The sequence below is a fragment of the Dryas octopetala genome, chromosome 1, assembly GCF_963921425.1.
Source record: "Dryas octopetala chromosome 1, drDryOcto1.1, whole genome shotgun sequence".
Taxonomy (NCBI): Eukaryota; Viridiplantae; Streptophyta; class Magnoliopsida; order Rosales; family Rosaceae; genus Dryas; species Dryas octopetala.
In genome coordinates, this window is record NC_141366.1 from 26,855,362 (window position 1) to 26,869,659 (window position 14,298).

The 14,298-nt window shown below is 40.1% G+C and overlaps 1 protein-coding gene across 1 annotated transcript; it reads left to right on the forward strand.

The window, feature by feature from the left end:
- The first annotated feature begins 2,280 nt into the window (after positions 1 to 2,280).
- Positions 2,281 to 13,906, forward strand: LOC147299476 (uncharacterized). The gene is made up of 2 exons (XM_086229413.1): positions 2,281 to 3,826; positions 13,295 to 13,906. The coding sequence occupies exons 1-2, from the start codon at positions 2,410 to 2,412 to the stop codon at positions 13,333 to 13,335; spliced, it is 1,458 nt and encodes a 485-aa protein (XP_086085539.1). The 5' UTR covers positions 2,281 to 2,409; the 3' UTR covers positions 13,336 to 13,906.
- Positions 13,907 to 14,298: the final 392 nt, after the last annotated feature.

Genomic DNA, 14,298 nt, shown 5'->3' on the forward strand with positions numbered 1-14,298 from the left:
AAGAAGCACTAGGGATCAGAACCCACCACAAGCATACCATTCACTTTACTATGGATATGAAAAATCAAATAACATACATATCAATAAAGTTTGTCTACCAAAAGGCTTTGGTTATTTCCCTTCCAGCAATCATTCTTCTTTTGCATAACTAAGAGCCTATTAAGCTTCCAAAGTTAGTTATCTACACATGTGTCCTAAAAGCTTTGTTAGGCATTCCCTAGGTGCATGTTAACCATGTGAGATTTATTAAGATTTGTAAGAATGACAAACACATAGAACATAGATCCAAATTAATGTACCCTATGTCATCTATGACCTATTTTCTCATGAATATTTTCTTAGGATATTCACTTGTTACCAATTGAAATTATCATCCTTTTGAGCTTATTTAATTTCATAACAAATTCTAGATGCATGCAACCTAAGGTGATCAATCAAAGATGCAAAACAAATAGATTCAAATATAACAGAAATCCAAGATTTATCAACATGTAATATAAATAAAAATTCAACAATCCATAGTAAAAGTGAATAGCATAACTAGGGCTTCGTCCTAGCCCTAGCTAGATGTTTAGCTACACATGATTAAATTTACAACCAAATAAAACATAATTAAAATTAGGGAAAGAAGAGAGCAAGCCACGGCAACAAGGTGGAGGCGACGGCGTGATGACTCAAAGTGGCAGCGGCAAGGTGCCACAAGGTGGTGGCGTGGTTGCGAGGTGGTGGCGTGGGTGCAAGGTCCTTCTCCTTTCCAAAGGCTGCGGCACAAAATAAAAGAGAGAGAGATGTAGAGAGATGGATAGGTGCATGAGAAAAAGAAAGAATGAGGGAGTGGTGGCTGGCTGCAAGGTCCTTCTCCTTCCCAAAGGCTTAAAGAAAGAATGAGGGAGTGGTGGCTGGCTGCAAGGTCCTTCTCCTTCCCAAAGGCTTTGGCACAAAATAAAAGAGAGAGACCTAGGGTAGGCGGCAGAAAAGAGAGAGAGAGAGGCTAGGGTTTCAGAACTTGCAAGAAGGAACCCTCTCTTTATGTTATAAAGATGTATTTATAGAGTGAAGGGGGCTGAAGCTTTCCTCTCCTTTTCAATGTGGGATTGACACTTTACTTGCACGTCAAGACTTATAATTTTCCGCCAAGCATGGGCCTTGGGTTAATTTGGGCGTAACTTATTTTCAGCTCGCGGAACTGCTGCGCTACCTTCACTAAAATGACCATATCTTGAGCTAGAAAACTTGGAATCAAAATCCGTAAAATTCCCTGCGAAGCTAACATTCGTAGCTTTCCAACCATATATGGGATGACATTTGATTTGCTCTGTAGAAATACAGAATCACTGTCGAAATTTAGTGTTCATTTTCCAGGGTTTTGACTTTTTCTTCAACTAGGATTCCTTGTGATCTTTGACTGAATCCTATGAGATTTCCCTTGAGCATGCAGGATTCCTTCCTTGGGCCTTGGATCAGCTGAGTGAGTGCGTCATGTTAAGTGTGATACCACATGTCTGCTTTTCAGTGGATATAGCTAGCTGTTCAAATTTAGTTACTATTCAGCCTATGAGGTTATGACACATGGCTGGGTCTGTTAGTATTGTTTTGTTAGAATTCAGTTAGTTTGGTTAGCTGGGTTTGGGTTCTCTGTAAGCTTAGCTTAGCTCGTGTATATATATACACAATCAGATTCTCTTTGTAATGATATGAATCATAATCTTTTCTTCACTTTCTTCTATCTCCTTCTCTCAATTTCTTTGAATTCTCTCTTTTTCTTGTTCTCTCATTTTCGTGATCATGGTATCAGAGCGGGTTAATTCCTGACTCTACTTCCGCTATAGCAATATCTTGTAGTCTTCCGTTTTGTCTGAGTTTCTTGGATCTGCTTCGTCGTCTTTGAAGTTACAGTAGGGGGTCTGGTTCTACAAGATGCAAGACTGAGTTTGTTCATCAGCGAGTCTTCAAATCTTGCTTTCTACAAAATGGGTATTGTGTTCTATTTTCTCTTTTTGGATTCAGAAATTGATGTGGTTGTTTCTGTGTTGATTTGGAATAAAGATGTATGATTGGTCTGTGAAGTAGTGTTTTCTTGAAGAATTGTGGGTTTATGGAAGAAGTGTGTAGTTCGACTCCATGAAATTTTTTTTTTTTAGTTCTGTTTGAGAAGTAGTGTTATAATTGAAGAAGTCTGCAAGTTTGAAGAAGTTGTCTGAGAAATAGTGAATGAAGTTGTAGTATCTTGGATTTTCTTGAAAAAAAAAAATATTAAGATTCTTTGATCGTGTCTGAAGTTGGATTTTCTTGGAAAAGTGTTAAGATTCTTTGAAAGTTCTTTGAAGTTGGATATTCTTTGATTGTGTACAGTTTGTCTGGTGATTGTGTGTTGTTTGTTGAAGAATTGGTAAAAGAAAATCTGTAGCTATGTCAATTTCAAGTAGAGTTAATGGATTGTTGCCCCTCTTGACTTTTAAATTGACTGATTCCACTTATCTGAAATGGAGTTTTCAAATAAGAACAGTCTTAGGAAGTCATGGATTGTTTGGATATTTGGATGGATCAGTTGTTTGTCCTCCACAGTTTGTTCTTGATGAATATGGGGTTAGTACACTTGAAGTGAATCGTGCATTTCTTGAGTGGGATCAGACTGATAAGGCTCTAATTAGTTTGATGAGGGCATCAGTCACTGAAGATTTTGTGGAATATATACTTGACTGCTCTTCTGCTCATGAAGCTTGGTTGAATGTTAAAGAGAGGTACAGTACTGACTCCAGAGAAACAATTATGCAACTTAAGACTGATTTCCAAACCTTGCAGAAGGGAGCAGATAACATTGAAAGGTTTTTACTGAGGATTAAGCATTCTAGAGCTCAATTGTCTGCTGTTGGTGTACATATCAATGATGATGATGTTTATGTGGTTGCCTTGAATGGATTACCTGATGAATTTGATGCTGTAAAGGCTGGTTTGAGAGGTCACCAAGGACCTATGTCTATGAAGGAGTTTAGATCTCAGCTTCTTGCTGCTGAACAGGATATCAACAAAAAGCTTACTCTTGCCATGGTTTCTAATCAATCAATGGCTGCAATGGTGGCTAAGCTTCCCACACCTAATGAAAATCAGGGGTCTACTGGACATAATCTTAATGGAAATAATCATTTTCATTATGGTTCTAGTTCTGTTAGTATGGATAATGGACATAGTGTCTCTGGAAATGTTTACAATGGTCGTAATGCTTATAATGACAATAATAGTATGACTGCAGGAGGTTTTCATGGACATGGCCATTCTGGTGGTTATACCAATGGTGGTAGGGGTTATAACAATAATGGATATTACAATGGTGGAAGATGGAATGGAAATGGTAATGGTAGTTACTGGAATAGCAATGGAGGGAGAAATGGTAAAAACTGGAATTCTACTGTTGGAAGGTTTAACAATAACAGTGGTAGAGGATGGACTGGTAATGGTGGTAGGCAGAATAATACTTGGAACAATGGCTGGAATGGAGGAAGGCAGGCTCCAGAGTGTCAAATATGCTCAAAAAGAGGTCACACTGCTGTCAATTGCTATGACAGGGATAGGACTTCACAAAATCATGCATCTTCATCTGTTTTGGAGTGTCAGATATGTGGTAAGAAAGGACATGTTGCACTTGATTGCTTTCACAGGTCCAATTATGCATATCAAGGATCTGCCCCACCTCAAAGCTTGAATGCTTTCACTGCTCAAGCTAATGTTGGCTTTGCTTCAGAGGATGTCTGGATTGCAGATACTGGAGCTACACATCATATGACTGCAGATCTCAACAATCTCACACTTGCTGAACCATTTGATCCTGGTGAGAAGATTACAGTTGGAAGTGGCGAAAGTTTGGGGATCAAGCATATTGGTTCTGCAACTTTATCTCCTTTTCTTAGTCTTAACAATGTTTTGCATGTTCCTAGGTGATGAGTGTGCATTTTGCATCACTTTATGATACTAATTCCTTAACCTAGAGTGTTAGAACTCGCTATTTTGTGTTTTTTGTCTTGTTTTTGTGTGTTCAGGTCAAATGAAGCAGAAATGAGAAAAAGAAGCAAATGGAGCCATTTTGGGACATTTCCTGGTCAAACCAGGAAAACAAGTGAAATCCTGGTCAAACCAGGAAAAGTGCAGAAATCCTAGTCAAATGAGGATTCCTAGTCACACTAGGAAACATCAAGTCCAGAACCATCATTGCGGAGCCAGAAATGTGAAATCCTGATTCGAACAGGAAATCCTGGTCGAACTAGGAAACCTAACCCAACTAGGGAAAGGAGTCCTAGTGACACTAGGAGACCCCAGGGGCAATATGGTCATTACGAGAAGTCGAAATGGATAAGGAATCTCTCATTTTCAAGGAATCCTAGTTGCACCAGGAAATGTTTTTCAAGGTTCCAGAAGCTTCCAGAAGGTGGTGGACATCCATGGAAATGAATGGAGGGAAGAAATGAATTTGAATTCAAATGGAAATGAGGGGCAAAATGGGAAGTCAAAAGTGGAAGGCCCATGGGCCCTAGGGATGCCGAACCAAGTTGGGCCATGCATGCACATGCATGGGCCCAAACCCTAGCAGCCCAAAAGCCACACGCAAGGAGGTAGATGGCAGCCATGCATGCGCATGCATGCCATGCAAACCCTAGCAAGACAAGGGGCCATGCGCAAGCCCAAGGTGACAAGCCCAAGATGGAAGCCCATGGAGTGAAACCCTAGCCCATCTTGTGCAAGCAACATGGAAGCCCAACATGCAAGCCCAAAGCCCAAGACTACCAGCCCATGCGCCAAGGAGGGACCTAAGCTAGGCTAGGCGTGAGCCACTGAAGCCCAAGGGGGAGCAGCCCAACACGCAAGGCCTAGTCAGCTAGCCCTAGCTGAAGCCGCAAGGAACTAGGAGATGCAAACCCTAGCAGCCGCAAGTTCCTCTTCCTTGCCTCTCAAGGAAGGCTCCTCTATATAAGTCCCTCTCATTCAGACTTTTGGGAGATCACTTTTTCACCTACACTCCAGCCGAAAATTCCCCTCTCCTCTCCTAGTTTTATTTTTCTGTTTTAGGGTTTTAGTTTCAACTTTTATTTCTCTTGTAAGGTGAGCCGAATTCAGAGAGAGACTTAGAGAGAGGGTGGCGTGACAAGTGAGAGGGAAGGACCACCTGTTGCCGCAAGCCCTAGCTCACCTTGCCGTGAGTTCCTCCTGCTTGCTAGGTGCCTCCTTCTTCCTCTCTCCTTGCCGCAGCCCCCATTTGTTTGCACCTCTGATTTTTGCTTTCTTTTCCTTCTAGTTTCTATTTTAATTATTGGTTTATGCTACTGAATTTATTAAATTAAGTTTCTGAATTTATTTAATTTGTCTTTTGGTTTCAATTACTTTATGTTGCTGATTTTAATTCGTGTATGCATTTAATCTTGTGTACTTTACGTTTCTGATTTCATTTAATTTATGCACTTTAAATTAGTTGTTTAGTTTATGTCTCTAAGTTTGTTTAGTTTACGTTTCTGATTTCCTTTTGCAAGCATGAATTGGGACTTTGTTTATTTGTTAGTTTCTGTTTTTATTTGTTTTATTTAATTATGTAGGTTAGTTATTCTATCTTGCATGTTAGTTGTAGGTCGATTAATGGATTCGTATGCTTTAACAAATCGTTTATCCGTCTCTTGGTCTGTTAGTTTGATGTTTGCGCATATTAAATTTCCACTATCTATTAAAACCCCCGTCACTAGTTGTTTGCATCCTTTGACTGGCCACCTTAGGGTAATTGCATCTAGTTTATCTGTTAGGTTTAGCTGTGAAATAGTCAAAGACACTAAACCACAAGTAACAAGGGAATAAGGGATTATTCTTGGTAGTGGGGTTGGGCGACCTCTATAAGGAAATAGTCAAAGCTTATATGTTGTGCATGTTTGACGTTCTCATAAAACTTAATGACTCCTGCATGGGTAACAGCTGCCTTAGCTTGAACTAGGGAACATGTAGGTTAACTAGCTAAGGAAGGCCCAAGAAGCTCTTAGTTTATGCATTAGGAGAACAATGGCGAGAAAGTAACTAGCCAAACCTTTTTAGCTGTCAAACTTTAATATGTTGTGTTCAAATTAACTGTCATTAGCCTTGGATGGTTATTGCATGCTTATCTGATTTGAAACTGAAAACTTAACATTGCAAGATAGAATAAAGTGTGTGTGCGTGTGGTGATGTGTGCGTGTGTTTCCATCTTTCAAAACCCCCCATTTAGTTATTCTAGTGATTATTTGCACTGATTTGTTGTATATTAACCATTCCCTGTGGGATCGACCTCGTGCTTGTACGCTTTGCTACTGATGCGATTCGTGCACTTGCGAGTAAACTTAGAATGAGATAATTGCTTATTTTGTTCTAAGAAAACACATCAACAAGTTTTTGGCGCCGTTGCCGGGGAATGGTGTCTAATATCAATGAATTGGTGTAATTAGTCATTAGAATTAGGTTATATTAGCTAGATTTCAGTTTTTGTTAATTTTTAGTTTTTAATAAATGCCATGCCTTTATATGCATTCCTTCTACTGATTATGTGTTTTCTCTTGATTAGGTGTGTTTTATGAACCCTGAACTTGTTGCTAGGTTGGAGAGGCTCAAGAACGAAGCTTTAGGTGCATCACAAGTCAGCCCGCAACCTAGTGCATCAGATTCGAGTAGTGAAGAGACTGAGAGTGTCGACATGGCTGAAGCAAATGAGATGGTACCGCAGCCCCTGAGCCACTTTTCAGCGCCTTCGCTGCCCACTCAACCATCATGCATTCGGTATGCCACCATAGCCACTGATTTCGAAATCAAGAGTGGTCAGATTCACTTGTTGCCGAGCTACCATGGGCTGAATGGGGAGGATCCGATTCACTTTTTGAAGGAGTTTTCCGGGGTTTGTGAAGCCGCACAATTGAGGGGCCTGAATGCCGATCAGTACCGTTTGAGGATGTTCCCTTTTGCGCTTAAGGACAAGGCAAAGAGGTGGTTCTATTCGCTGCCCAGTGGTTCCATTTTGACATGGGATGATCTTTCGAGCAAGTTTTTGAACAAGTTCTATTCCATTTCCAAGACTAATTCGATTCGGAAGGAGATCCTTGGATTTGTGCAGAAGGCGGACGAGCCATTCCATGAGACTTGGGACAGATTCAATGAGTTACTTACTAGCTGCCCACACCATAACCTATCTCCTTGGTATGTGATTTGCTGTTTTTATCAGGGATTATTGGAGAGAGACCAAGCCAAGGTGGATTCGGCATGTGGTGGTGCATTCATGTCCAAAACGGAGGATGAGGCTACAGAATTGTTTGAGTCGCTTTCTTTGAGTTCTCAACAATGGGATTCCAATCGTGCAAGAGGAGGACCAAAGAGAGGGTTGTATGAGGTAGCTGATGTGCCGAACACCATGGAGGGACAGATTTTGGAAATCAAGACTATGGTGCAGAAGTTATCTTTGGCTCAAGAGAAGATGATGAGTGTGCAAGGACAAGGGGGTGACGTGGAACAAGTGAACCAGGTTGGGAGCTATCCTAGGGTGCCGTATGACCCATATTCCAACACTTACAACCCTGGATGGAAGAACAACCCGAATTTCAGGTGGAGCAACAACAATGGACAGCAAGCTAGTGGGAGCACCAACAAGCCGTATGTGCACCCTAATGCCGAGAGGTCTAGTTTGGAGGACAAGATTGCTCAGATTGCTCAAAGCACCACTTCCCTTGCCCAAAGCACCAATGCCTTCATGAACCGAACCGAGCAGCAGATGCAAGCCAATTCGAAGGCTATTGCACACTTGGAGAGTCAAATGGGTCAGATTGCCACTACTTTGGGTCAGAGAGAGAAGGGGAAGTTGCCAAGTCAGCCCATCGTCAACCCGAAGAATGAGGAGCATGTAAATGCTATTTTGAGGACTACTCCAAGAAAGAGAGTTAGAGTGGTCAAGACTAAGGAGGTGAAGGAGGTGATTGAGATCATGGATAGTGAGGAAGAGGAGGATCCAGAAATGATAGAGGAGAAAGCTGATACACGTGTGATTTCCCTCATTCCGGACATTGACATCACCAAATTTCCAGCAACCATGAGGGAATTGAAGTCTATTGAGAAGAAGGTTGAGGAGCAGGGGCATAGTCACAACGTTCCTAGGGTGATTTGTGGTTATCTCTTTGCATCTTTTCCAAGCAAGAAGAAGGATCCGGGCTCGTTGGTCATACCATGCAGCATAGGGGAGCTTAAGATCACCAATGCCTTAGTTGACAATGGCTCAGCTATCAATGTCATGCCGCTGGTTGTGTTCGAGAAGCTTGGATTTAAGGAGGCTGATTTGCAACCATTTGATGTGGACATTCGCTTCGCCAACTCTTCAGCCCAAAAAGCTTGTGGTATGCTTGTGGATGTTTTGGTTAAATGTCGTAAATTACTAATTCCCTCTGATTTTATAGTGCTAGATGTGCCGAGAATTCCGGGCGACGTCTCTATTATTCTTGGGAGACCATTTTTGTGCACCTCTAACATGGAGTACAAAGCATTGGAGAGCACCATGAAGATTCGGCACTACACCAAGCAAGAGGTGTATTTGCTCACTTCCGAGATGCCAGAAAACGAGGAGATCACTTTTTATGGAGAGGAGAAGTCAGAGACGGAGAGCTTCTTCAGTTCGTTCCTAGGGAGTGCCGAGAGTAGCAATGACAAAAAGAGGAAGAGGAAAGGACGCAAGTAAAGGAGATGGCAATGTCAGGCTGAAGACAGAAAAACAAGCACTTATTGGGAGGCAACCCAAGTTTTGGTTTCGAATAATGGAGGAGGAGTCATTGAGGACCAAGGAGGCCGCGCCTACCCTTGGAGTGTCCACGCTTGCATACGCAAGTAAACAGATTCTTTATTTCGCTTCATAAGACAATTTTTCATTTTGGTGTGTTTATTTGGTTTTGGATATTTGCAATTTCCCGTTTCGCTTAATTTGATCATTCTTGCATTTATTTTATATACATTGAGGGCAATGTATCATTTAAGTGTGGGGGGAAGGGCAATTGTCATTTGTTAGTGTTTTTAGGTTAGAACAAGTGTTTAGAGTGTTTTAAGTGTTTTTGAGTGTTTTTAGAAAAAAATAAAAAATAAAAAAAAATTTTCGTTTTTAGTGTTTTTAGGTGTTTTTAGGTTAGGAAAAAACTTTTTCTTTTGTTTTTAAACTTAGGGTGTCAAAACCCACATCAAAATGCACGTTTTCGTTAGATCTCATTCACCTTAGTGATGGATGTGATTCTTTAGAAGTGTGCGACATTGTTTTAAAAACAAAAAGTTTTTAAGTCATTTTGGTTGTTTCAGGTCGTTTTGAGTCCCCAACTAATTGATTTCAGTGTGCATGATTGTTATGAGCAGGTTTTAGTATTGTGTGTATATTTGGTGTTCTTTTCATTCTAATAGTGTTCCATAACATATCTTGCAATTCTATGTCATTTGGCCTTGTTGATATGAATTTAGGTTGTGATTAGCATTACTAATGACTATATGCATAATAGAGTAGACTTGCATGACCTAAGTGAGCTTTTGAGCCCTGTTCTTCAATTCTTGAGTGTTGCGCGCCACTCTGATTCTATCATTGTCATATGAGTCGTTGTTTTGATCTCATTGTCTTTCATTTGGTCATTTGCTTGGAATATGCATAATCTTGAATCAATGAGCTAGAACTCTCTTCTTGTGTACACAAAGCATGTGGTATATGCATAACTCTTGAGAAATGAATTTAGGCCCTGTTTGTGTACCCCATAGCCTGAAAGCCTACCCATTACATGTTTTATCCTTAGTTACCCATTTTGAGCCTTTTAAGCCGTTTTCTTGGTTACCCCATACCAAACCCTAAGTTTGGGGGTGTATACCCTCTTTTACCCGTTTTACCCTTTTTATGGTATTGCAAGTTGTTTATATGTTGATTGAGGTGGAAAAGAAGTGAAAATGCATAGCTTATACAAAAATGTGTCATAAAAGTATGTATACCGTGCCCAAAGAAAAGAAAAAGAAAAGAAATCAAAGAAAAGAGATGGGACGGTTTCAAAAGAAGAAAAAAATGAGCAAAAAGAGTTCAAAGTAAGCTATGAAGTGCAAAGAAGCAAAGTGTACCTCAGAATGTTCTAGTGATGCTTGCAATCCCATGAATTTAGACCTTTGTGTTTCCTTTTCATTTCAATACCCCATCCTAGCCTAAGCCTTCATTATAACCCTATTAAAGCCCTAGCTGATCTCAAGAGGTGTGTATTATACTTATGTGGAGTCTATTTAAGAAGGAAGCCTATGGTTATTGATTCTATTTCAAGCATTTGTATTCCTTTCATGAGATCAGTATTTCTTTCTAAAAGGTGCCTTTATTTCATGTACATATGTGAGCTAATTGTTTTTGTTACATATTTCCTCTCACATATACTTTTGAGTGCACATATCAACCCAATTCTTGAGTGTTTATCATTGAGAGTATGCCATAGTGAGGATTGAAGTTGAATCTATTATGTATGTATTGATTTAGTCTTGTTTGTCTAATACTTGGATTTGTGTCAAGGATGGCCTATATGACAATAGAGGAGCGAGGTATGTTATTTGAAATGTTATTAGAATTTGGAGAATACAATTTATATGCCTTGCTTTCCTATGTGATTAATGGTTGTGCGCATGAATTCAGTTGTTGGGATGTTGGAGTCAGTCTTGAGTCTTTTCTTTCTTTTATTTGCTCGAGGACTAGCAAAATCTAAGTTTGGGGGTGTGATGAGTGTGCATTTTGCATCACTTTATGATACTAATTCCTTAACCTAGAGTGTTAGAACTCGCTATTTTGTGTTTTTTGTCTTGTTTTTGTGTTTTCAGGTCAAATGAAGCAGAAATGAGAAAAAGAAGCAAATGGAGCCATTTTGGGACATTTCCTGGTCAAACCAGGAAAACAAGTGAAATCCTGGTCAAACCAGGAAAAGTGCAGAAATCCTAGTCAAATGAGGATTCCTAGTCACACTAGGAAACATCAAGTCCATAACCATCATTGCGGAGCCAGAAATGTGAAATCCTGATTCGAACAGGAAATCCTGGTCGAACTAGGAAACCTAACCCAACTAGGGAAAGGAGTCCTAGTGACACTAGGAGACCCCAGGGGCAATATGGTCATTACGAGAAGTCGAAATGGATAAGGAATCTCTCATTTTCAAGGAATCCTAGTTGCACCAGGAAATGTTTTTCAAGGTTCCAGAAGCTTCCAGAAGGTGGTGGACATCCATGGAAATGAATGGAGGGAAGAAATGAATTTGAATTCAAATGGAAATGAGGGGCAAAATGGGAAGTCAAAAGTGGAAGGCCCATGGGCCCTAGGGATGCCGAACCAAGTTGGGCCATGCATGCACATGCATGGGCCCAAACCCTAGCAGCCCAAAAGCCACACGCAAGGAGGTAGATGGCAGCTATGCATGCGCATGCATGCCATGCAAACCCTAGCAAGACAAGGGGCCATGCGCAAGCCCAAGGTGACAAGCCCAAGATGGAAGCCCATGGAGTGAAACCCTAGCCCATCTTGTGCAAGCAACATGGAAGCCCAACATGCAAGCCCAAAGCCCAAGACTACCAGCCCATGCGCCAAGGAGGGACCCTAGCTAGGCTAGGCGTGAGCCACTGAAGCCCAAGGGGGAGCAGCCCAACACGCAAGGCCTAGTCAGCTAGCCCTAGCTGAAGCCGCAAGGAACTAGGAGATGCAAACCCTAGCAGCCGCAAGTTCCTCTTCCTTGCCTCTCAAGGAAGGCTCCTCTATATAAGTCCCTCTCATTCAGACTTTTGGGAGATCACTTTTTCACCTACACTCCAGCCGAAAATTCCCCTCTCCTCTCCTAGTTTTATTTTTCTGTTTTAGGGTTTTAGTTTCAACTTTTATTTCTCTTGTAAGGTGAGCCGAATTCAGAGAGAGACTTAGAGAGAGGGTGGCGTGACAAGTGAGAGGGAAGGACCACCTGTTGCCGCAAGCCCTAGCTCACCTTGCCGTGAGTTCCTCCTGCTTGCTAGGTGCCTCCTTCTTCCTCTCTCCTTGCCGCAGCCCCCATTTGTTTGCACCTCTGATTTTTGCTTTCTTTTCCTTCTAGTTTCTATTTTAATTATTGGTTTATGCTACTGAATTTATTAAATTAAGTTTCTGAATTTATTTAATTTGTCTTTTGGTTTCAATTACTTTATGTTGCTGATTTTAATTCGTGTATGCATTTAATCTTGTGTACTTTACGTTTCTGATTTCATTTAATTTATGCACTTTAAATTAGTTGTTTAGTTTATGTCTCTAAGTTTGTTTAGTTTACGTTTCTGATTTCCTTTTGCAAGCATGAATTGGGACTTTGTTTATTTGTTAGTTTCTGTTTTTATTTGTTTTATTTAATTATGTAGGTTAGTTATTCTATCTTGCATGTTAGTTGTAGGTCGATTAATGGATTCGTATGCTTTAACAAATCGTTTATCCGTCTCTTGGTCTGTTAGTTTGATGTTTGCGCATATTAAATTTCCACTATCTATTAAAACCCCCGTCACTAGTTGTTTGCATCCTTTGACTGGCCACCTTAGGGTAATTGCATCTAGTTTATCTGTTAGGTTTAGCTGTGAAATAGTCAAAGACACTAAACCACAAGTAACAAGGGAATAAGGGATTATTCTTGGTAGTGGGGTTGGGCGACCTCTATAAGGAAATAGTCAAAGCTTATATGTTGTGCATATTTGACGTTCTCATAAAACTTAATGACTCCTGCATGGGTAACAGCTGCCTTAGCTTGAACTAGGGAACATGTAGGTTAACTAGCTAAGGAAGGCCCAAGAAGCTCTTAGTTTATGCATTAGGAGAACAATGGCGAGAAAGTAACTAGCCAAACCTTTTTAGCTGTCAAACTTTAATATGTTGTGTTCAAATTAACTGTCATTAGCCTTGGATGGTTATTGCATGCTTATCTGATTTGAAACTGAAAACTTAACATTGCAAGATAGAATAAAGTGTATGTGCGTGTGGTGATGTGTGCGTGTGTTTCCATCTTTCAAAACCCCCCATTTAGTTATTCTAGTGATTATTTGCACTGATTTGTTGTATATTAACCATTCCCTGTGGGATCGACCTCGTGCTTGTACGCTTTGCTACTGATGCGATTCGTGCACTTGCGAGTAAACTTAGAATGAGATAATTGCTTATTTTGTTCTAAGAAAACACATCAACACTAGGCTAACTGCCAATCTCTTGTCTGTTCATAAATTGTGTCAAGATAATAATTGTATTGTTTCTTTTGATGAGAATGAAGTTTGGATGCAGGACAAAACAACTCTAAAGGATCTGTTCAGAGGCAAGAGTAGCAAAGGACTATACCTTATTCCAAAGAAGATTACCGTACATCCAGTGTCTTCTTCAACTTCAAATTCAGTGTCTTCTTCAGTTCCTATTTCTACAGCTTTTTTGGGTCAGCTTGTTCAGACTTCAGTTTGGCATCATAGGTTAGGTCATGCCACTAATGAGGTAGTCAATAAGATGTTGTTAGATTCTCATATCCTTGTTATCTCAGATAGTCACCCTCATTTGTGTAAGTCTTGTTTAGGTGGTAAGATGTCAAGGATGCCTTTTCCTTCTCATGTCAATCAGTCTGTTGTTCCTTTTCACAAAATACACAGTGATGTTTGGGGTCCTTCACCCACTATTTCTTTGGAAGGATATAGGTACTATGTACTGTTTCTAGATGAATGTACGAGATTTGTATGGATTTTCCCCATGATAAATAAATCTGATGTTTTCTCCATTTTTGTTAAATTTAATGCTTTTGTTGAAAATCAGTTTAATACTAGTATAAAAATCTTTCAATCTGATGGTGGGGGAGAATTTTCAAGTAAAGCCTTTTCTTTTTTTCTTGCTTCAAAGGGTATTCTTCACTACTTTTCTTGTCCTTATACACCCCAACAAAATGGGATGGCTGAAAGGAAAAACAGGCATCTTGTTGAAACGGCTATAACACTTCTACATGCTGCTAAATTACCTCAAAAATTTTGGTATCATGCCTGTTCGCATGCCGCATTGCTCATTAACAGAATGCCTTGTCAACCACTTAAAATGGTTTCTCCCTATCAAAAATTGTTTCATCACTTACCTGATATTAAATCTTTCAAAATTTTTGGTACAGCTTGCTATCCATTTCTTAGACCGTACAATATCAACAAGCTTCAACCTAAAAGTACTGAATGTGTTTTCTTGGGGTATGCTTTAGGGTATAAAGGAGTCATTTGTTTTAATATGTCCACTAATAGGTTGTTTTTATCTAGACATGTTAT